At 41.2% G+C, this 22907-nt stretch overlaps 3 protein-coding genes across 3 annotated transcripts; 1 reads left to right on the forward strand and 2 right to left on the reverse strand.

The window, feature by feature from the left end:
- Positions 1 to 328: 328 nt before the first annotated feature.
- On the reverse strand, positions 329 to 1708 carry LOC113563292. The gene has a single exon (XM_026974716.1). The coding sequence runs from the start codon at positions 1706 to 1708 to the stop codon at positions 329 to 331; it is 1380 nt and encodes a 459-aa protein (XP_026830517.1).
- Positions 1709 to 7211: 5503 nt separating this feature from the next.
- Positions 7212 to 9413, forward strand: LOC105282259 (putative uncharacterized transposon-derived protein F54H12.3). The gene is given in 4 exon segments (XM_026974718.1): positions 7212 to 7525; positions 7527 to 7827; positions 8841 to 9096; positions 9178 to 9413. Coding segments are annotated over 4 exon segments (1107 nt in total).
- Positions 9414 to 9533: 120 nt separating this feature from the next.
- Positions 9534 to 14417, reverse strand: LOC113563293. The gene is made up of 5 exons (XM_026974719.1): positions 13885 to 14417; positions 13297 to 13770; positions 11630 to 12102; positions 10114 to 11535; positions 9534 to 9712 (listed from the first exon to the last, which is right to left on the reverse strand). Exons 1-5 carry the CDS (start codon positions 14415 to 14417, stop codon positions 9534 to 9536), a joined length of 3081 nt encoding a protein of 1026 aa, XP_026830520.1.
- Positions 14418 to 22907: the final 8490 nt, after the last annotated feature.

A 22907-nucleotide genomic window follows, 5' to 3' on the forward strand; every position in this document is an offset into this window, starting at 1 on the left:
TGGCCCAGTAGTATGGAGTCGTTCCACCCTCCCATTGTATTCCATGATGATGCGTCATCAGCCAAGAGGCTTGTGATCTCTCCCCTCTAGTGAGACCGCGCCATGGTCCGCAGGGTCCAAAAATGTAGTGAGAGAGAATATTTCCATTTCTCAGCACGGCAAACTCTTTCACGACAAAGTTTCCGCCGACGATGAAGCCTTGCAGATCCACAAATGGTGGCACGGACATGGCTGTTGTTGTATCAACGCGTCGAGAAGAAGACGACTACAATCGTTCTCGATGAATCGCAGATGTTTTATATATCAGGTTCTCCATGTTATCGCGCGCTTAAGTGATTCTGCGCACAACGTTGGTCAACGGGCTGTATTCGACCACGCGATCGTGTATGATGAGACAGTAGGCTGTAGTATTCGCCGGTATGTCTTCCATGCAGTCGAACTCTAATCGCACGTCGACGGTGGCAGTCTTCACAGATTCGCTTTGTCGCGAACAATCGATGACGGCGATGGGACCGCAAAATCCAAATTTGTCGATGGGAAGAAACACCTCATCATGATTGCCTCCATAATACGATTTGTAAAACCGCGCGTACATATCATACAGGATGGCATATCTCTTCTTGTTGAAATCGAGATTCAAATCGTCGTATGGATAAAATTCCGAGTTTAGATAAAGTTTCACGTTAGTTAATTTGCAATCGTCGAATCGAGTTATCGATCTCGTTATATTATTCTTTCGACCAGTTTGCAATGCAAAGATGACGTATCGCGGCTTCTCGAGTTGCGTTGTTGCCTTGACGGTCCATGAATGCTTAGTCGTACTCTGCAGCAGAGGAAATTCTTGCAGATCCCACGAGCGGAAACTCATGCTCAGAAATCTTCCACTCTCCAGAGTTCGTAGCATAGCCAGCTTGTTGATCTCGTTCAATGCGACGTGGGGCATACGCCACTGTACTCTGAGTAATTCAATCTCAGGCTGGATCTCGGCATCTCCTCTTAGACAATTGTTGTCGTTGCGCGAGCGTATGAGAATCAATTCATGACGTGCATTAATCACCACACGCCTGTAGTCTTCACAAAATCCCAGCAGCATGCTAAGCGGTACGCAAAAGTTGAAGTGGCCCTCTTCACCGTTTGAAAAATTCACGATATCCCATCCAGCGTTCTTCAACATCCCATTCCTTGATGCCGTCAGAGATACATAGTTTTTCAGAGTGGAGGTTATTCCAGCGTTTCTGCTGCGATCAATGTCCACACCGTTGAGTTCATAACGAATCTCATCGAACATGAACGCTACGCAATTGTTCTCCAATACCACATGCTTATTCGCTGCGGGTTTCTTTATCGTTAATTTACCCTCGACGTAGAGAAAACTCTCGCATGGTAACGTATACAAATCTTGATGTTGTATAGGTATTCGTATCTCATCGCTGTATCCAAACGTTGTGTTGGCATATTGATTGTACGTGTGAGTCTCGATCTTGACGATGCGATCATCAAAGATCGGCTTGTCCCCGATGTTGAGAATCTCTGTCATTTTAGATATTTCGTACTGCGAAACCAAAGATCTCAAAAATGCAACGTTCGATGCGATGAGCTTCCTTCTTTTATCAGGTTGTTGAGTTGTATTATCACTCGATACCGTAACAGCAGTTGACTTCCTCGGAAAAATATTACCTCTCGCAAAACTGTCGTTTAACACGAGCATCACCAACGCTCTCACGTTCTGTTACTCTTGCCACCGCCGCACGTGTAATCTAATGGTAATCTCCTCGCCGCGAAAATCGAGTAGTCGTCTCTCTTGATCTACAACGCGTATCGTTAGCTCCGTAACGCTCCTGACGACGATCGGAAAGTAAATGATCTGTGCAGGCGTTTCTGATATTTTATATCCCGGTTCCACCCTCGGCGAGAATTCATGTATCGTGTGCACGTGTCTGCCATCGCTGTATGCACCGGCAGTCACGCTGCATTCCACACGAATAATGTTTACATTCATTATTTTTATCGATACATCCGATTCGTGCCATTTTCCCGGTTGTAAGATACGATTCGCAGAGAATCCTAGCAGCGTTCCTATGTTGTTAGGTTTGCTGAAATTCACTCTGTATGCGCACTTGATTTCACTCTTCATCGTGCTGTGATTAGCGCATAGTACTATCAGATAATCCTTATCGTTGTCGTCCTCTCGTTTCGTTAGATGCGTGACGCTGCGCCGTGCACCATCGACAGGACATTTCACATGTTGTGAGTGTATGAGCGTGCGTTTTAGATATTGGTTTATGGTGTTCAATTCATATGATCCCTCGGGAATCGTAATCTCCATGTCGTCTTCGCCAAAGTAGAATTTATTGTTCGAAGCGTTCACATTTGGTATTGTGTGATACGTTTCGAAGACAACCAGACCGAGTTCGTAATCACCATCGCTCAAATCTATGGCTGCAAAGTAGTTTGCCGTGAGGATACTGCTCCTCCCGGTCAGCGTAAGTGTCAGCGACATGATGAAGAAGAAACCATCCAGCGAATACTGAATATTCAAAGCACCTCGTTAGGCTTTAAATTTATATTGATCATCGACCGTTTGGAGAAACCTTAGACACATCTGTCCGCAGATACTCTAGTCATACGTTTGATATGATGTACGATTGTATTGAATCTTCACCGAATCTCCGAAATAGCGCACCAGTTCCTTGGGAGGTTGAAGATTACCGAAACTGTCGAAATATAAGACGCGGTCGCCTCTCTTTGCATACGCTACCTAATGAGTACCGGGGCCATCCGCATCATCCAAATTTACGATACCGCTCTCATTTCGACATACAACACCCATCGGTAACTCATTACGCATGAAAACGCCGCGAAAGAAAGGCACGCGCATACGCCTTGCCAGTTGATCCAATTGCACGTTGGTGGTTACGCCCGCAGGCATCTTTAACGCCTTTTTGACGTTTTTTTTTCTTCTTCGTTACTGCACCCTGTCCTCGTTTGTACGGGGCGAGATACAGTCCGCGACCTTCCATCGCGCGATGGTGACGATGCATTTCTTGCAGTTGACGCTTTACGGCTTTGTTGTCGTTCACCGCTTTAGCGATCCCCGCTGCCCCTGCGGCCAACGATCCGAGCGCACCCAACATCGGTAGAATCGGCAATACACCGCCGCGTTTCGCTATCGGAAGTATCCGTTACTTCGTCGTTCTTTCCTTCGTCGTTCTTTTCTTCGTCGTCTTCTTCTTCATCGTCCTCAGACCTATACCGAACTTCGTCTTGGCCTTCATCGCTGCCCAGACAGCCGTGGAGGCCGCTCTCTCTCCCAGAGTCGAATCCCTCGCGAAAACACGTTCTCGCGCTCTCTTGGCGAGTATCCTGTCCGCCGCATGTCTCTCGGTGAGATCCTTACTCCGCGAATACGCTATGTCGTGCTCGCGGCACGCTGCGTCCAACGGATTTATACCCGGATCACCTCTGGCTAACTGTTTCGCGAGTCGCGTACCAGGCCCGCAAAACTGATAGCCGGGGATGTGCAGCTTGAAAGGAAGCGTGTTTATCGCGCGATTTAGCAGACTTCCACCTCTCACTGATTCGTTCGTCGCGAGCGCTGACATTCACGACAATCCCTAATCAACGGTGCCGGACCGTCGATGTGCGTTCGTTGCCACGGTTGATTGTAATGTTCGTAACAACGGCAGTAAGTCTGCACCTCTGCATCCACCTTTATATGTTCCGGGAGCTTGTTCCACACGTGTTCAATATAGTTCCCACACACTTGCAGTAGAACTACCTTTGGCACAACTTGTAACTGCTCAGCGGTTAAATAAAGTATATCGGAAGGACTCGTCAGCGTGACAAACATTTTGACACTGAGCGATCCGCGGTTTCATGCACCTATAAATACGAGTGTAACTCCGCACCTAGCAGTGGCAAAATGAGATTCGTGCGGCAACTATTGACGATACGGGTTACAAACTGCGACAACAGATTACGACAGATGGGCGACAATGAGGCGATACGTAAACATGGCCCGATGCTGCCGACCACTATACGTGCGATCATCTGCGGTCCTTCGACCTGCGGTAAAACCAACGTTCTGATAAGCTTACTGAAAAGTCCGCACGGTGTACGTTTCGAGAACGTGTACGTGTACTCGAAGTCGTTACAGCAGCCGAAATATCAGTACCTAGAGAATCTGATGACATCAATCGATGAAATCGGCTACTTTACATTCTCCAATAACAGTGACGTCAGTCCACCGTGCAAGGCACGTCCAAACTCGATCTTCGTCTTTGATGACGTGGCGTGTGATAAGCAAGATACGGTGAGAGAATACTTCTCGATGGGACGTCACTCGAACGTTGACTCCTTCTATCTCTGTCAGACGTACGCGAGAATACCGAAACATCTTATACGCGACAACGCGAACCTGCTGATCCTATTCAAACAGGATGGTACCAACTTGAAACACGTGTACAATGATCACGTGAATACCGACATGCCGTACGGTGATTTTTGTTCATTGTGTCACAGTTGTTGGCAACGCGAGTATGGATTCTTAGTGAGAGACAAGGATAGTGCGCTCATTAACGGGCGGTACATAAGAGGATTTAACGAATTTGCGGTACCGCAGAGCGGTTAATTGTTGTCGATATCCTGTCGGAGTGAAACGCGAACGATTGACAACATGGTTGGGAGCAGCGATATTCGTGAGCATGAAAAGATCGCGAGGGCGATTGAGAAAACGAGCGAATCAATCCGCAAGAAACATCATGCTCTGAAGACCGGTATGATCGATGACGATATCGCTGTGAGGACACATCTCGGACCTATTATCGAACCGCTGCAAAAGATCATTGACAACTCGAGCACGCGCGCGGTGAAGGACGTGACGGTTGAAGTACCCCACACCCCGAAGCGCGAGCCGGACGTAGGGCTTGAAATACTACGCACCCCGAAGCGTGAGAAGAATGTGATAAGGAGTAGGGTAAAGAGGAAACTAGTGAACGGCTCGTCGGATCGCGAATCACATAAATCGAAACAGCCTCGAACCGAATCGAGCGTTGCACCGGATGCGTTAACGATAACCTCTACGCCGCGTACGACGATCCAACCGCCGATGAATCTTCCAACCGAGGACGAGAACGTTTTCGAAACCACGAACGAATCGTTCGCAACGTCCGTTCAACGAGAAGTACAAACGCCAGAGGGTCAAGAAGCGTTGCGAACTCAGTTGGGTCCACTGGGCCAAAAGTTCATCGGGGCTGTCATACGCGGTGACAAAGACATAGATAACGTTTACGGAGTTTATTTGAGCAACGATGGAATGAAGTTCGGTTGTAAGCCGTTCGACGTAGACCATGAAGATCATATAATTCTCGACAATGTTCGATACAAAGGTACACCAGGTCTTTACGAGCTGGTTTTCAAGAGAATTCCCGATGACATCGTATACACGGCTGACGATTTGGAAAAGTATAGAAGCATGTTGCTGGTGACGAACGCGTATAGACGCGATCACAGCGCGCGAGGTCAGGTAAAGAGTAACAGGGGACACAAGTACAAAAACATAATCGCTCCGTTACTACCAACTGAACCTAAGACGAAATCCGGAAGGGGATTACCCCGCGTTATGACACTGAACGACAATGCGATCGATTACGTGCACTGGGACGATCCCAACGAGCTGGTGGAGCGTCTACGATTGTTCAACGCTTCGCGTCAGACCGGAAACAACTCTCACGACAACGAGATGCTGTCGATCATCGAGGAACTTCGAGAAGCTGGTCTCATAATAAATTGACTCGTGTATCGTCAGGATGACTCAATCCGTCGACGTCACTCACATCGAACGTGTATCAAACGTGTATAAACGGCTCAACAACGGCTAACGACCGTGTTTGAACGTGTATCGAACGTGGAACGAACGAGTCAAGAACATGGAACGAACGAGAACGCGAGTTTTAAGAACGTGGAACGAACGTATATCGAACGTGTTTGAACAGATAGCGAACGGCTTTCCAACATGTTTGAACGTGTATCGAACGTGTATAAACGGCTCAAGAACATGGAACGAACGAGAACGCAAGTTTTAAGAACGTGGAACGAACTTCGCGAGGCTGATATCATTATAAATTGAACGTACCATTGAGCACGTGAGTCAATCGAGCGGTGTTACTTGTAACGCGAAGATGACGATCAACGAGTCTGAAACGTTATTGAAGACGAGTGATAACATTGCTACAAAATCTAATATGGAAAAGAGCATCGATACTTTTGGGAGTTAAACATGAAGAGCTCGAGAAAGAAATCATCGATATGCAGAAAAAAATCGCCATGTTAGATTTCTACCGAGACAGTCTTGACCGGAAAATAGACAGAAGAGTCGCTGAATTAAATGAAAAAATAGATAAGATGGATAAAAGATTCCCTACCGTTTACAGTACGCTTATAAGTCATGTGTCAAACAGAATCAACGATACAGAGGTAGGCTTCATTGAGCGTTTCCAAAACGTTAACACCCGTTTGGATGCATATCAAAAAGAATTCAACGATGGAACACGAAGCATGAAGCATGAGCAAGAAGAGATTAATGCAGCTCAAAAAAAAATTTAACGATATGATATGGGGGGAGAGATCTGTTGAATGTTAGTTGGCAACAACGATATTGTACGTTATATATTATGTTGGTAGAACGACCGCGTGCATTTGTTTTATAGCGCGATACTGTTAGCGACGAGGTTCGCGCCTTACCGTTTTATTGTAACGTGAGAGACAAAAGTTTTATAAGAATAAGTTTGTATTCAGTTAAGAAGTATAGTTTATTTTGTCAAATAAAGATTGCTATTGTTAAGCATATATAAAGAGTCTATTAGATCCGTTGCTGCATTAGGTAAAAACTATAACGTTGCCGAACCAAAAGTTAACAAGATCGGCCATTGTGAGATCGTTGACGAGGCATAAAATGCTATAACGGAGCTCCGATCAAAGCATCCGAAAAATTAAATATAAACGCAACAGTGTATTGGAAAACAACGTCATTACGAACTGATTGGTCGATAGCTCTTCACTCTCTACGATATGACATCGGTGAAATCTGCTGTCAAAGTTTCCAAAAGCGTCGACTCGTCGAAGAACTACATGCACCAGCGAGAAGGAATTTTCCACGAAGACGCGTCATTGTGCGTGGATTTGACGATCTGTGGCAAGCTGACCTCGTTGAGATGCGTCCGTATTCTTATGTCAACAGAGGATACTATTATATACTTACTGTCATCGACGTGCTGAGCAAGTACGCATGGGCCGTGCCACTCAAGAGCAAAGGTGGAAGCGAGGTAGCTGCTACGATCGCCGGGATAATTCGAGAGAGCAAAAGATGTCCGAAAAACTTGCAAACCGACCAGGGAAAGGAATTTTATAATACTAACGTACAACGACTCATGCGGAAACATAACATCAATCACTACTCCACGTATTCGGTGTTGAAAGCTTCGATCGTCGAGCGATTCAACCGAACGTTGAAGAATAACATGTGGAAGATGTTCGCTCAACGGAAATTACAAGTGGGTCGACGCGCTACCGCGGCTCGTTGCGGAGTACATCACCCGAAAACATCGAACGATCGGCATGCGACCCGCCGACGTTACCCCCGCGGACGCTGAGAGACTCTTGAGTACGGTGTACAGCGCGATAAAGATAGCGGGTCCAGCCAGGTTCAAAGTAGGCGACTCGGTACGCGTCAGTAAGTACAAGACGGTCTTTGAAAAGGGCTACACACCAAATTGGACCACCGAGGTGTTTAAGATCATCAAAGTGCAACATACCAATCCCGTGACCTATGTACACTGACCGGCAATGAATCGTTTCGCAAATGGCGGAGCATGTCCTACGTTGCCCGGCACTCTAGCGTATAACGCAGCGACGGTAGATGGCGGCCGATCGCCGAATTTATCGACGATGGTAACTGATCGCCTCGTATGATCATGAGCAGCGAAAGAAATATCATTCCGTCAATAACGACATGTGTGTATCAGAAGGCGGAAAAATATATGAATTAAATAATTTCCAATGATATATTGGTTTTAAATACTTTTATTGATCAAAGTTATGCGAATGAAAGTGTTCTTTCGTCAAATATATTGGTGATCCTGAAAAGGACCGTTTGTAATTAGCTGTGATGCAGCAAAAAAAGAGATCGCACGTCGTATTCCTTGTTCCGTGCAAACGGTGCGCAAATGGATTAAACGTTAGCAAGAACAAGAGAAGAAGGGTGTTATGGATAAACAGAAAAATAATAGAAGAGGACGAGTGTCAATTGCTGAACAAGATCTTTTATTGCACTACCAGGTAGATAACAACCCTTTTCTTTTGGTATCAGAAACTGTAACTCGGTTAAATTTACCATGTTCGGAACGGACTGCGCGACGCCGATTACAAGAAGCAAATGTGCATTGCTATAGGCCTGCCCGAAAGTTTTGTTCAACTGATGTGCATCGCGACAACCGTATTGCGTTTGCATTGCAGCAAATAAATATAGCTTTACCGGAGGATTGGGAGCGTACTATTTGGACAGACGAAAAAGTATTTGGTCGACAGTTGATCGACGTTTACATGTGTGGAGACCCGTTGACTCTAATCGTCTAGATTCAAAATATGTTGTTCCTCGCGATCGGAGTGGGTGTATCACTTGTGGTATGTGGGGCTGGATCAGTGCACACGGTCCAGGTGAACTAGTCGAAGTTTCGCCGCGTATGAATGCTCTGGAATATGTAGATATTCTGGAAAACGTGTTGCTCCCGAACGTTCGCTCTATCTACCCAGAAGAGGATATGCCGATATTTCGACTTGTTCAGGATAACAGTGCTGTCCATACTTCTAGGATAATGCAGGAGTGGTTCGCACAACATCCGCAGATTGAAGTTCTCGAGTGGCCACCGAAATTCCCGGATCTTAATTTAATAGAAAATGTATGGGCAGAAATTGTAAATTCGTGGAATCCTGCTCATGAGAGAACTAAAGCAGCTCTGATTGAACACGCGAAGGACGCATGGGAGAATCTTCGACTTAAACCGCAATTTTTCCAAAATCTTCACGATTCCATTAATACCCGTTTGCAACAAGTTGTTGCACGAAATGGATACTGGACGGACTATTGAGGTAATCTAGTTGATTACAAACGGTCCTTTTCAGACCCATCAATAGTCCGCCATTTGCGAAACGATTCATTGCCGGTCAGTGTACTCGAGGATTATCGTGGAAAATCTATCTCTGGAGCGTTCTATGAGCACGAGTTGCATCGTGCGAGGTATCCGGACGTGTATCTCGTGGAGAAAGTACTGCGCAGGAGAGGTGACAAGGTCTATGTGAAGTGGCTGGGATTCGATGGATCGCACAATTCATGGATACACAAGGACAATGCTGTTTAATACATTTATTTCTTTCTTTACAAACATAAGGATATATAACAATATGATGTATACAATATATGAAAATATAAGAAAATACAATGAAATACAACTCTTTATTATTATCCTAAGATACATATTTTATAACGGTACGCGGTAATGTCCCCATGGTAAGGTGTTTGTAGACTTGGGTACGATATATCGTTTATCGTCATGCGGACTCAGAGCGATTTTCGTCTCGTGAACGGTGTACAACACGTTATGCAGTTTGACTGTATACGGGATTGATCTCGAGTCATTTCTATGCGGTCTTTCAAACACTGCATGTAATCGTCGAACGTTATTGTTCGTGCGACTACATTGGTCTTAACACCTTTCGCTTTCTTCGTATCTTTTTTACCATCTACCTTCAAAGCGTACATTTTCGCTCTAAGTCCGACGAATTTGGTCATTATCGCGCCATTGTTCTCATTTTTCATTAAACCTGGTACTTTTTTATTCACGAGCGGAATATTATATATGTTGTCAGACGCGTAATCGCTTGTATCGAATCTTGGAATGTCGCGTTTCATTTGCTCGTATACATCATCACATTCGATATGGTAAATTAAACTATCGGTATCCGTGTACACAACTTTGCATTTATCATGATAAAGTGGTAACATGTACTCGTGGTGAAACTCGTACAAACAGACCTTGGATATATCGAGGATGCACATACCCACGTAGATTGGTTTGTTGAACTTCACCTCGAGCTTACGCATTTCGATCGCGACCAGGTTTTCCGAAAAGACGCTGCGACTATGGAAATTCGGTTTAGCGATCATTGCCTCCGCGCCGTACCTTCCGTTCCATTTCGTTAACAGCTTTACATCCACGTGATTGCGCACGTTCTCCATGGTTTTTCCGAATACCGCGTTATTCATCAGTTTATATAAATTTTTCTCGAAATCATTTTTAGCTGCTGCCCTAAATCGCGTGTTCAGTTCGATGTACTCGCGGAGCCATGGAGATTGTGCATATTCTAAGACGCGATGAATTTTTGTGACGCGAAGACCGTGACGCGTACACTGTTGTAGATTGCGGTAATGAATGACGTACCGCTTCTTATCGCATAAAATTGTGAGCAACTTATCCTGCCATTTTCCTGGCGGCTTATCGCGCGTCGGACAGAACGGTAGGTCAGCGTGCGCGTCATGGAGATGTCGCGGATACTCGAGATCGACTTCGAGTACGTATCCTTTTGGCGAATCGGGAGTGACAACGATCATGTTGAAATTGGAAGTGTCATCGACCCATCGAAAGTTCGCATAAGGCAGTGGCTGACACATTGCCCATCCATATAAATTATTAACATCAAAGTACATTAAATAAGATGAAGGTTTCGATGGGTCGTACGACTGCATGTACTTATTGTTAGCTTGCGCGTACCTGTGCGAACATTGGCTCAGGCCGCCGCGTATACCGCGTTCTATGAACATAATCATATCAATATCGGTAAGGAGTTCGAAATTTATACGCGTATGTTTTAACATCGCGTCCCATGTAAAACCGGGCAAAGTGTAATAATACGCGGGATCAAGACCGTAACTCTTTATGCAGCTATCGCGAAAATTTTCGAATACGTCGGCCAACAACAAGACATCCGTTTTTAAGTATAAATCGCTGTACTCGCCGAGCGTTCGAATGGCGAACCGTTGCCACACGTTGACAGCGTGCGCGTAATCGCTCTCGGATACCGTATTACCGGTTAGTGAACTATAAAACGATTCGCGCGGTGGTAGGCGAGTATCCTCCAACTTTTCGGCGCAATCCACGTACTCGTACGGGAACACACCCTTTCGCGTAAGTAAATCAAAGTCATTAGTAGAAAGGTGCACAAATACGGATCGTACAATTCTGAGTTTATCCTTATTTAAATATGACGATAACTTATCCAGGCTACTGCTCAGGAATTTATATAAATCGATGAACCGCAATTGCACGTGGTTACGCCATTTTTTGTCATCTGACTCATTAACATGTTTTGTAAAGGAAATATATTTTTCTTTGTTTATCGGTAATACATCGATAGCGCCCTCGAACGCGGTAGCTATTTCTTTAATGATAACATGTGAGTCGTAGCCGGATAAATTATGAAATACTATCGGAATGGTATAGGAATCTTTGTAATTTAAGTTACAATTAGAATGTGCGGGACCTCTGTACCGACCGGTGAGATGACAATGATCGCATACTCGCGTGTCGTCTGACGCAGAACGGTTTCTCGCAGATATGGCAATGCGTTGCACTATTATACTTTTCACACTCGCCTCGCGTTAGATTTTTCATGGGGACATTTCTAGACAAAATTGCTTTCACGCGATGCGCTAAATGTTTTAATTGTTCGATGAACCACGCTATGCAGTCGGTATCGCGACGGGATCGGTATCCGGATAACGACGCATCGTAATTGCATCGCATGTAATACCCGATGCTGAATACTTGGTGACGCTGGTACAGCTTCGGGTCGTCGTCCTCCTCCGTCTTCTGCAGGATACATTCCAGATTGGCATAGACGACGAACGGTATTCTCTCCTTCCTGTTGTAGTTGGTGAAACTTAGCCACTTGTCCTCTTCATTTGGTAGAACGATGGCGCAGTCATTCATCCGTTGGCAATCAACAGTGTGGGCCTCCAATTTCTCGTTGGTATGGAAATAATGTAGACATCTGCAAGAATGGAAGGATTTGTTACTTAATTTATTCTAGCAATGTATAGGTTTTTATTATTATTATTATATATATATATATATATATACAGGGTGTCCCAGAATTCGCGGATACGGAATGCACAGTATGATTGTCTGTACCAATAGAAACAAGTTTTTCCTCTGGCAAAATTACGTCTGAACACTACTTTTTAAACAATAGCAATTTTAAGCTAAGCAATGAGCGCTCTGGGTTACGCTTGAATCAGGAGCGGTACGCGCACGGTATTCATGGCGCATGAGAGCGTCTACGCTATTTTACTATTTCACGAAAGATTTTGTAAGAACAATGTATAAAATCTAAATATCGCTATTTTGATTATAACTTACGTAATAAGAGAACATTTTTTAATCAATAATGAAGTAAAGACTGAAAGTAAAATAAATAAATTAGATAACATTTTAGTGAATAATTTTGTGAATAATTGTTCTAACGTTTTAAAAATGTTTGTGGCTCTGAAAAGGGCCGATTACATATTTTAGAGCATATGCTCGAAATGCAGGCCTTCCATTTGTATACACATATTTGCTCTGCGGATAAGATTTTGTTGATAAGATGTTAATTTATTTATCGGATTTACACCTCTTTTGTGCGCATATGTGTGTGTGTTTGTGCGCGCGCGCGTGCGTGTATGAGTGTGCGTGTGTTCTTCATAAAACTAACTTCACAAAAATAGTTTATACTCGTATGTACAAACAACGACATTACACACACACACACGCACACGCACACGCGCGCGCGCGCACACACACACACACACACAAAAGAGGTGTAAATCCGACCGTGCAACCTCCATGCAGTATACCTTGAGTAATTCTAATGCCGGCGGTACTGTGTAATTTTCAAGCCTTATAAGTCAAAAAATACGTAAGAGAAAAAAAATTTATTATAGCGTTTCGAAAAGCTCTCGAGCTAAGCTACAAGAATATGTAATAAAAAATAAGGATTTCCATTTAAGATTTTTATGTTGACCATGATCGGGCTTTCCAAGGTCATACCAAGGTCAAATAGATATCATCATCTAATAGATTTTTTTAAGTCCTATGCTTTTTGTTTGAAACATTTTTCTACTAAATCATTATTTTCCAAGATTTTTAACCGTTCCGGAACTTTTTGCCAGCACTGTACATATAAAGGTATAATAACGCTACTTACCGATCACAAATGTATTTTTTTCGTTTATTGCTGCTAAGTTGTGAGCTCACCAGCCAAGACAGATTCTTGATGTACGCGAAATGTCCTACGTTGTCCTGCGGATCCTGCATGTACAGCAGGTTCACATGCTTACACTTCTTCTCATCAGCGAGTCGTATCGGTACGATTGTAAGTTTTTCTTCTTCCTTCTTCTTCTCCTGGGCGGCGTATACGTTTACTGAGATATCGTTCAGAAGCTCAAATTTTTTTATTTGCTTCAGCGTCGCTGGAAACTCTATGCCCTTGAGATTCAGCACCGTTGTATAATGCGGATAGGAAGATGGCCTATCTACGTGTTCTTCTGCAGGATACAGAGTGGCAATCACCGACCACGCGAAACATGCATTGTCCTTCGATTGCACGTTCACCACTGCTTTCTTCGTCTTTATCTCCTCCGGTAATTTAATGCGACATCCAGCGTGCATCGGATTGTGTCTGTTCACGTTGATGGTCAAGTTCAATATACGCGACAATGCCCATCCGCTATCGCGCTCCTGGAACTCCTCGAGAGAAGCCAGGGTGGGTTCGATCACGTATTGCGTGAATCACTCTTGCAAATCCGATGTCTTAAAGAGTTCACGATTTCTCGTGTTTATACTTTTATTAGCGGTCTTCTCGCCCGCCACGAACTCCCCATTGAACATGGTGTTCACTTTTACGCTGCTGTGTCTATCAATAGCGTTGCGCACATGCTCTAGCACTACATCACGAACGTCCTCCAAGAATCGTCGCGGGTCGATGTAATCCGCGTTGATCACCGCACCGGTCAGGACACGATTGTTGAACGCGGTATCAATCTCTCGCCAAGAGAGTTTTGTGTTGGAAGGCTGTTCGGCGTGGTCACCGCCACCGACATGTATGAAGCGTGTTTCCAATTCCTTCTTCAATCCCTCGAGCTGCGCGATTCGAGCCACTAACGAGTGATTTCGTCCTAGAGATAGCCGTGGACGCTTAGCACGGCATTGTTCCTCTAATTTTTCGATGCACTCGTCACATCGCTGCGCCCATGCGAAATATTCGCCCAATGTTGTCACTCGCGATGACTCTGCTGCAACATCTTCTTCGATTTGATAGAGTTCCATTTTGAGACACTATTTTAGACACCACTTTTCACGCAGATTTTTTCATACAAAGAACTTTACTCGAAGTCCTTACTCTTTTATATTAGGGAAATGTCTTGGGAGGAGTTTACCACAAATTTAGAATTTTATGGGTGGAGACATAGCGTAAAGCGATTGGTTGGAGGCGTGGGTGGGGGCGTGGCAAAGAGATTAGTTTCAAAATTTAGAATTTTTAGATGGTGGAGGGGAGACATCGCATAAAAACGATTGGCTAGAGGTGACGTGGGTGGAGATTATATGAAAAATGAGAGAAAAAGTTTCGGAATTTTAGTTTTGTTATCGAACTAACTATTGATAACCTAACTTTGTATAATATAATAGTTTAACTTTGTACGTATGAAATCACGATAAAGAGTATAGCATAGCGCAAGATTAAGTTCTTGAAATCATGTAAAGGAACGGAAGAGGAGATGGGGAATAAAATTGTTATTTTATATATATATATATATATATATAAATGTTCTTTTATTTTTATCACATCTGTATATATTTTGAATATGTTATTTTATTTTTATAAATCATCTTCTTCGTTGGTGACCTGTGGAGGAGAACTGCGGTGGCAATCCTTCTGTAAAATAAATACTATAAATTGAAAACTAAGATCGGCTTTTTCGTAATATACAATTTTACTTAATATTACATACCTTTTTTCTGAGATCCGGACACTTTCACGTGCTTTGTTTGCACACTTCGCAATATCGCATCATATCAAAGATGCTACAGTATTCCATCTTATAATCTTGATAGTCGAAGGGGATGCCTTCATAGTTCTCATACAACTCATAGTTTCTCGACTACTCAGCGCAGAATTGCTCAATCGATGTTGGTGTCATTACTCTCTTGAGACAATCGCTCATTAATTTGTCTTTCCTAAACATATAACAACCTATGTATTCGTCCATAGCTGTTACTTCAGTATGCCTCCCGAAACCCGCAGGAATCTCGAGATGCACAGCTCTGCCGCTACTCTCGATCTTTCGAAAAATTTCCTTCGCGTAATAACGAGGATCAGTTTCACTATTGTTGTACCACGATATACCACCGAATGTGTATTCTTTACTTTTATCTCTCTTGCATTTTTCAAATATCTGTTTGTATACTTCCTGTTTTATGTGATGGGGCCAGTCAAAGGTAGGTTCACTATGAATAATGACACCTTGTCTAGTGAAACGTTCACTGGTTCCACGTATTCCGAGTTCACGATCGCGTAGGAACTGTACTGGCAATACGTGTTGTGCATCCGTGAGCTTTTTCCGCCTTCCTTGTGGGCTTTCGAGAACATCGATAATATCTTGCTCCATTTCGACATCGCCTATTTCAATGTCGTCGCTGTCAGAGTCGAAATCCATTTCTTCTCAGTGAAGTTGTTTTCACTGCACTCGTGATCGTCCAAAGATCGAATAACTGAATGGGAAACAAATCTTTTGCATGTAGCCCGTAGAAAAAAAATAAGAGTAGGGCTAGCGATTTGTTAGAGGCGAGGGTGGAGACTTTGCGTGACAAGTGATTGGTTTCAAAATTTGTGGGAGATGGAACTTGGTGAGGAGGGGATTTGTTGTTAATATTTGGGATCGCAGGTAATAAACTTCCAACAGCGAGCGAGTCTATATCGCCTTTGTATTTTCCGATAGAAAGTTTAGGATTTAGATAAAAATACTTTTTCATGCTATCGAGTACATTATGATAAAAAAATATTTTTCATACTATCGAGTGCATTATGATAAAAAATATTTTTCGTGCTATCGAATGCATTATGATACCATACTAGGTCCTGCACCACTCGCGATAAACGTTTAGACGATATGATGTAATGTAAAAATGACTTACCTATGTCAGGATTGAACTTGGAGCGGGTCGCCCATATAACCACTCACTCAATCACCTGAACCACGCAGATTATGATAAGGTTTGAAAAATGCACTCAACTTCGCTTGTCCGCTGGAATGTTTTACATCTTATAATATGTTAAACATTCCAACAGCCGAGTGTCGGCACTCAAATAAAGATATGACGGTTCGTCATATTCTTAGACAATTTTCCCTACATTAGAGATAGAATAGTGACGCAGGGTCATAAAACATACCCTTCGTGACGTCATACCCCCCTCACCCGCCCCCGGTTGGACCGCCGTCGCCGACTCAGAACCGATCTGGGTTAGGCCCTATCCTTACCCCCTCCCCAAAAGTGGATCAGAACCCGCTTATACTTACTACTACCGAGTTATTAACAGTTAAAGTTGTCTAATCAGACGGCGCGCGGTCGGAGTACGCAGAGGCGTAGCGTGCTGTGGGACCCCTCGCGCTTATCATATCTTTCCTCGGTTAAAATTCTCTTTTAATTTTTCTTATCTTTTTACGACAAATAAATCAATAAATCGATAGACAAATAAATAAATGAATGAATAAAAAATAAATAAAAATAAATACAGAAATGTATCCAAATTGTAATATTAATTTAATTATGTTATAATTATTTAATTATGTATTAATTTTTTCTGAATTATGTGTCATACATGATATGATATGATATGATATGATATGCAACGTTTTATGTTTTGTGGCCCTAAAAAGGACCGATTATTATTATAGTGGCCTTGAAAATGATTTGTTTAATCGATTTGTTCGAAGTGTCCCTCGTTGGTTGCTAAGCATTCATGTGCTCTCCGGACAGTCTCATTTCTTACGCGTAGAAGCAATGGTCTGTAGCAATGGTGGATGCGGAGATGCTTCTAAGTAAGAAATGAGACTGTCCGGAGAGCACATGCATGCTTAGCAGCCAACGGGGGATACTTCGAACAAATCGATTAAACAAATCATTTTCAAGGCCACTATTATAATAATCGGTCCTTTTTAGGGCCACAAAACATAAAACGTTGCATATCATATCATATCATATCATGTATGACACATAATTCAGAAAAAAATTAATACATAATTATAACAGAATTAAACTAATATTAAAAATTGGATACATTTCTGTATTTATTTTTATTTATTTTTTATTAATTCATTTATTTATTTGTCTATCGATTTATTTGTCATAAAAAGATAAGAAAAATTAAAAGAGAATTTTAACCGAGGAAAGATACGATAAGCGCGAGGGGTCCCACAACACGCTACGCCTCTGCGTACTCCTACCGCGCGCCGTCTGATTAGACAACTTTAACTGTTAATAACTCGGTAAATAATGGTCTGAGCCAAAATCGGAAAAGGAACTTTTTGTTCAATACTCAACCCTCATTCACTCCCTGAAATATTAATGAAGAGTTATGAGACACCCTGTATATGTGACATTTCAATCTCATTCTGATAGGGTAATTCAATCAGACTTTTTATCTTTTTTAGTGTTAAATATTATTTTGTCATCATTTTTTATCATCTTATACGAGGATTTATTGATTTTATTTAAAATATTGGTATCATCGTCGGTTTTAAAAGAGAGTAATAGAGTTAATAAATGCGTACCTGAATCGTACCTGAAAACTCGGATTTATATTTCAATTGTAGAATAAGAATAAAGGAGCGCATGACATTCCATACATTTTCCTCTGATTTTCAAAAATACAGTAGAACGTCGATTAATCAAACTAATTGAGACCAAGGTGGCTCCGGTTCATTAAATAGTTCGAATAATACATATGCATACCCAGTTTATAACTGTAATCAGGCCTAAAATTATATTGGTGCACGTATATTACTGCTGTATCTTGAAACGTGCTATATTACACAAAATATTTGATTTTTGAAACTGTAAATAATAACTTAATTATTTTGAAGTAACAATATGTATTACATACAGCAGAATTAGCTGGAAGAGTGTTGAGAATTTTCATCAAATTATACGTCTTCAAAGATTTGAACTCTTTTGAACTGAAAGTTATACATTTTTTTTATTATTAATTACTTTTCGATACAATAGCAGTTCTAATTAATTGACGGTTTGGATAATATACATTCGGATAATCGACGTCCTACAGTAGTACTTCACCTAAGGCAGCATTTATTTTACTAAAGTTGAAGGACAACATGGTATCTTCAATTGTTTATATAGCTCGTGATATCTCGTAGCAACACGCGACCAGTATATGTAGCCGAAGATGTAGAAACATAATTGCTAGCGCGAAAACGAACAAAAGCCGTTCGATCGCGAAGCGTCGCACGATCAGTACGGACCTCCGCTACCGGTGTGAACCTGGCACCCGACTTTAACGAAATGAAAATTTTCGGGCATATTTCGTTTGTACCTCGTTTGTACCTGTTTGTACCATCATTTATTTCGTTTGTACCTCAACAGTTTAAAAATTATAAGGACTTAAAAAATAGCTAGCACCCGACTAAAAGATATCCGAATTTTAATAATGCCATTCGAAAGAGCATCGTTTGTACCTTCAGGAACCACCGTTTAAATCGTTTGTACCTCACAGGAACCGGAAGTACATACGTTTAAAAAAATAGGTCCAAGAGGTATTTTCGTCAATTTTTGAGATATCGCAAAACGGCCAATGGCATTCGAAAGAGCTCGATTAGCAGTTTGTACCACCTTTCAAATCGTTTGTACCTCAAAGCAACCGGAAGTACAGCAGTTTCAAGTTTTCAAAATGTCAGTACGTAACTTTGTTATTTGTACAGATATTTGAAAACGGCTTGCAGTATTCGAAAGAGCCCGTTTGTACCCGTTTATACCTCCATTCAAATCGTTTGTACCTCAAAGGAACCGGAAGTACAAACTTTTAAAAGTTTGAAAAAATACGTCCAAGAGGTATCTTCGTCAATTTTTGAGATATCGCAAAACGGCCCACGGCATTTGAAAGAGCACGATTAGCACCCGTTTGTACCTCCGTTCAAATCGTTTGTACCTCAAAAGGTTTGGATATACATTGCTTTGTATGCACAAGAAAGTGCATTCGCGTATGAAACATAAATATATTAATAGCAATGGTGATGTTTTAATGGCATGTATAACATATATGTATATATATTTATATAGTATAACATAGTATTATGTAATGTAAGTCTATAATATTTCTTACGACGACGATAGTATTACCAGTGGATCCAAAAAAAGTTCCTATTTCTTTACAACTTTTTTCATGTTTCGTTAAAATCGTTTAAGTGGCTGCATGATAAGAGCCTTCCAAATGTTATAGGTAATTTTTACACCCTGTATATATATATATATATATATATATAAGAATGTTATATTTCAGTAATAATATTATAGCATTCTTATATTTATACTGGGTGTAAAAATCAATATATATGTTATAATATTATAGTAGTAATAGTATAATATAAAATTATTATTAATGTCTATGTAGTGGACTTTCACACCACCCATGAGGTTCCACTAATGGCGCGTTCGGTTTTTTTATGTGGACCATCGCCTGGAGCCCTAGTATACCACATTAGATTATACCGTATACAAACAAGAAATAGGTTGATTTTACCGTCCATCTTTACCAGCCAGAATATCTGTTGCATATATTTCGATGTGTAATGTCTGACCTTGCCATCCAAGGTATCATTTGTATACATTTCTTTGTGTGATGTCTGATTTTGCCAGCTATGTCATTTCTATATTTTTCTTTATGTGATGTCTGACTGCCAGCCAACGTGTCATTTGTATACATTTCTTTGTGTGATGTCTGATTTTGCCAGCCATGTTATTTCTATATTTTTCTTTATGTAATGTCTGACTGTCAGCCAACGTGTCATTTCTGTACTTTTCTTTATGTGATGTCTGACTTTGCCATCTAAGGTGTCATTTGTACACATTTCTTTGTGTGATGTCTGATTTTGCCAGCCAAGATGTCATTTTATACGTTTCGATGTGTGATGTCTATTGCCAGCCAATATATCTGGTGTACATATTTCTGTTTATAATGTCGGACTTTTCCAGACATCTGTACAGAAGCCCTCCGGTTTTTCACTCCCGTAGTATGATTCCAAATCCTGTCTGTTTGTATATGTTCTATCATTACTGTACGTATCATGTGCTTTCTGTGCAACAAAGTATCAAAATATTTTTGTTTATTTCTTTACATAAATTAATAAACTAATATGTCTCTTTTGTAGGAGTACTCTAGCTGGAGCTGCGGTTGGGGATTTTGTCTTGCTTACGTCATCGTAAATCTGCCATTTTCCTGTTAATCTGCGGCAATAGGCGATGTAATGTCCTATTTCATTTTTGTTTATTTCGCCTACATATTCAATAGCCGCAAGTAATGCATAACTATTTCCGTTGATCTCTATGTCTATTGGTATTTCGGAGAGAGTCATCTTACCGGACCAGTCAGGATAACCAAGTCTTTTTGCAAGTTGATCCCACCATAAGCATTCTGTGTCAATGATTAAATTAATAATGCTCTCCTGTTGTCAAAATGGTATTTATATCTTCATTGCTACAACGACTACATTTTTTATTTGGTATTGTTATTGTTTAATTAATGGCTTCTTGCAATCCTTTCATTCCTTGTTGATGTATTGGTATGATAGTTATTTCTATAAGCATTGCATCTTGCTGATGCTGCCAGTTGCAAATGGTGCATCGTTTTAATATGCTATATAATATTACAGCTTTCATTAAATTGTTAACTAAATTGTGGATATTACATGCGCAATTTATGACCCCGTTTGCAGATTGAAAAATTTTTGACAGTATTGTTAAGAATTATTTAGTCGTAATTTTTATAATACGTGTTTGAAATTCGCGCGTGATGTAACTCGCCACGATCCCAGATTTCGTTGCCGAGTTGGCGCTCGCGCGTGATTGGTGGAGCCTTCGGGCGCTGTCGGAAAGCCTCGCTCGTGGGCTCGAATGAGCGGAAAGGAGGAATCAGAACGATCTCAACCGATCTCGATCGCTGACGTCACAACAGGCGATTCGCGGTCGATTTAGAATACGATACGAAGTCTTTGTTTGAAGTGCATGATATTGTTAACGCAATTTGTGGTGTTCTCGAAGGCTAGCGGAGTCAATAAAAACTATACGAAACTAGAAGAAGTCAAGATTCTTCGCCCACGCCCCTCCTCGAGAAATTTCGTCGAGAGCCGTGTACAGGCAGCGTGGTCTTCACGTGAAACGTCACGTGATTCTATTCAAGTATTAACGCTCTTTCTTTGTATACTTTTTGTTGCGTGCCATATGTGGAAACTGTTGTTATAAAATTTAATGTTTCATTGCTCTGTATATTATTATTAATATAATTATTATAATTTGTTCAGTCGCGGTAACCTAGGAGTAATGTCTGAAGCAGGGAATCAAATGCGCATGTATTTTTTATCATAACATGTTTTCCTGCAATTTGCTGTGGTCGTAAATTGTTGCTGTTTTGTAGCAAAGATAGTTTTGAAGAAATTTGTGGCTTATTATGCATACTAATAACATCTGGATATGCTGTAACATATTTGCCACGTTTCAAATTTGGTTCTTTGTGTGATTTCAACATTTCAACCTCATTCAGAAAGGTTGATTCAGTCGAATTTTTTGTCTCTTTCTCAGATATGTTAAATACTATTTTTTCGTCTTCATTTTTTATGATCTTATCCGACGATTCATTGGTATTATTTGAAATGTTAGTAGCATCGTCGGTTTTATTTAAAATGTTATTATCATTGTCGGTTTTATGAAATTCGATTACAGAATATTGTGAAAATTCTGTACTTTCTTGCTCGCTGTTGATATTGTGAGCGTTTAAAAGTTTTACGGTACCCGCTAATTCTCGGATGTGCCGTATTAAAAACTTATCCGCACGTATATTTTTGGTTCCATCAAAAGTTAAATTTTTTAACTGATTGAAATATTCCTCGCTTCTAGCCGAAGATGCAACATTTATGCCACCATTGAATGCCATTACAGCTGTCCACATTGGGAACTGTTTACATATACGTAATAAGTTGGCACCAAAACTGGGGCAATAATAAGGATTTGGCCTATCTCCGGAACTTATAAATCGTTTACTATTTTTTTCAATACCTTTTAGGAAATCATCGATGCGACCATTTTGTCTGAACTCGTTGTCAGAATCCTCATTCAAATAGTCAGTTGCAATATTTTTATCATAACTTTTAAAATCATATGTTCTAATCATATTTATCAGGCGCTGTTGTGCATGGAAACTATCTGATGTATTATTTTCAATTTCCTCAGTCTCAGAAAAAGCAACAGTTAATATATCTGTACTTTGTGTAAAGGTGTCAATGGTATCTGTTTCGCTTAATATACCAATACATCGAACGAAAAAATCTTTAATTCGTCCATGTTTATCCTTGAAACATTTCCAACTGCACACTAATTTAATTAAATGTGCGATATCTATCCTCAGAATACAACTGGGAATACTTGCGCTATCATTATTTAATAATATATTTATACATTTTTCAATATAACTATTTAAATCACAGTTATTAAAAGCTAGAGTAACAGCGTTAATAAGTGCGAAAGAATAATCTG

The sequence above is a fragment of the Ooceraea biroi genome, chromosome 13, assembly GCF_003672135.1.
Source record: "Ooceraea biroi isolate clonal line C1 chromosome 13, Obir_v5.4, whole genome shotgun sequence".
Classification (NCBI taxonomy): Eukaryota; Metazoa; Arthropoda; class Insecta; order Hymenoptera; family Formicidae; genus Ooceraea; species Ooceraea biroi.

Excerpts from the sequence above, each read along its gene's own strand:
- LOC113563292 (XM_026974716.1), bottom strand. The coding sequence starts at position 1,708 with ATGCTCGTGTTAAACGACAGTTTTGCGAGAGGTAATATTTTTCCGAGG.
- LOC113563293 (XM_026974719.1), bottom strand. The coding sequence starts at position 14,417 with ATGGAACTCTATCAAATCGAAGAAGATGTTGCAGCAGAGTCATCGCGA. Across the intron at positions 13,771-13,884 it reads AAGACATCGGATTTGCAAGA|ACACAATCCGATGCACGCTG; the intron begins GTGATTCACGCA and ends CAACGTGAACAG. Across the intron at positions 9,713-10,113 it reads CAACAAACCAATCTACGTGG|TGTTTGAAAGACCGCATAGA; the intron begins GTATGTGCATCC and ends GATTACATGCAG.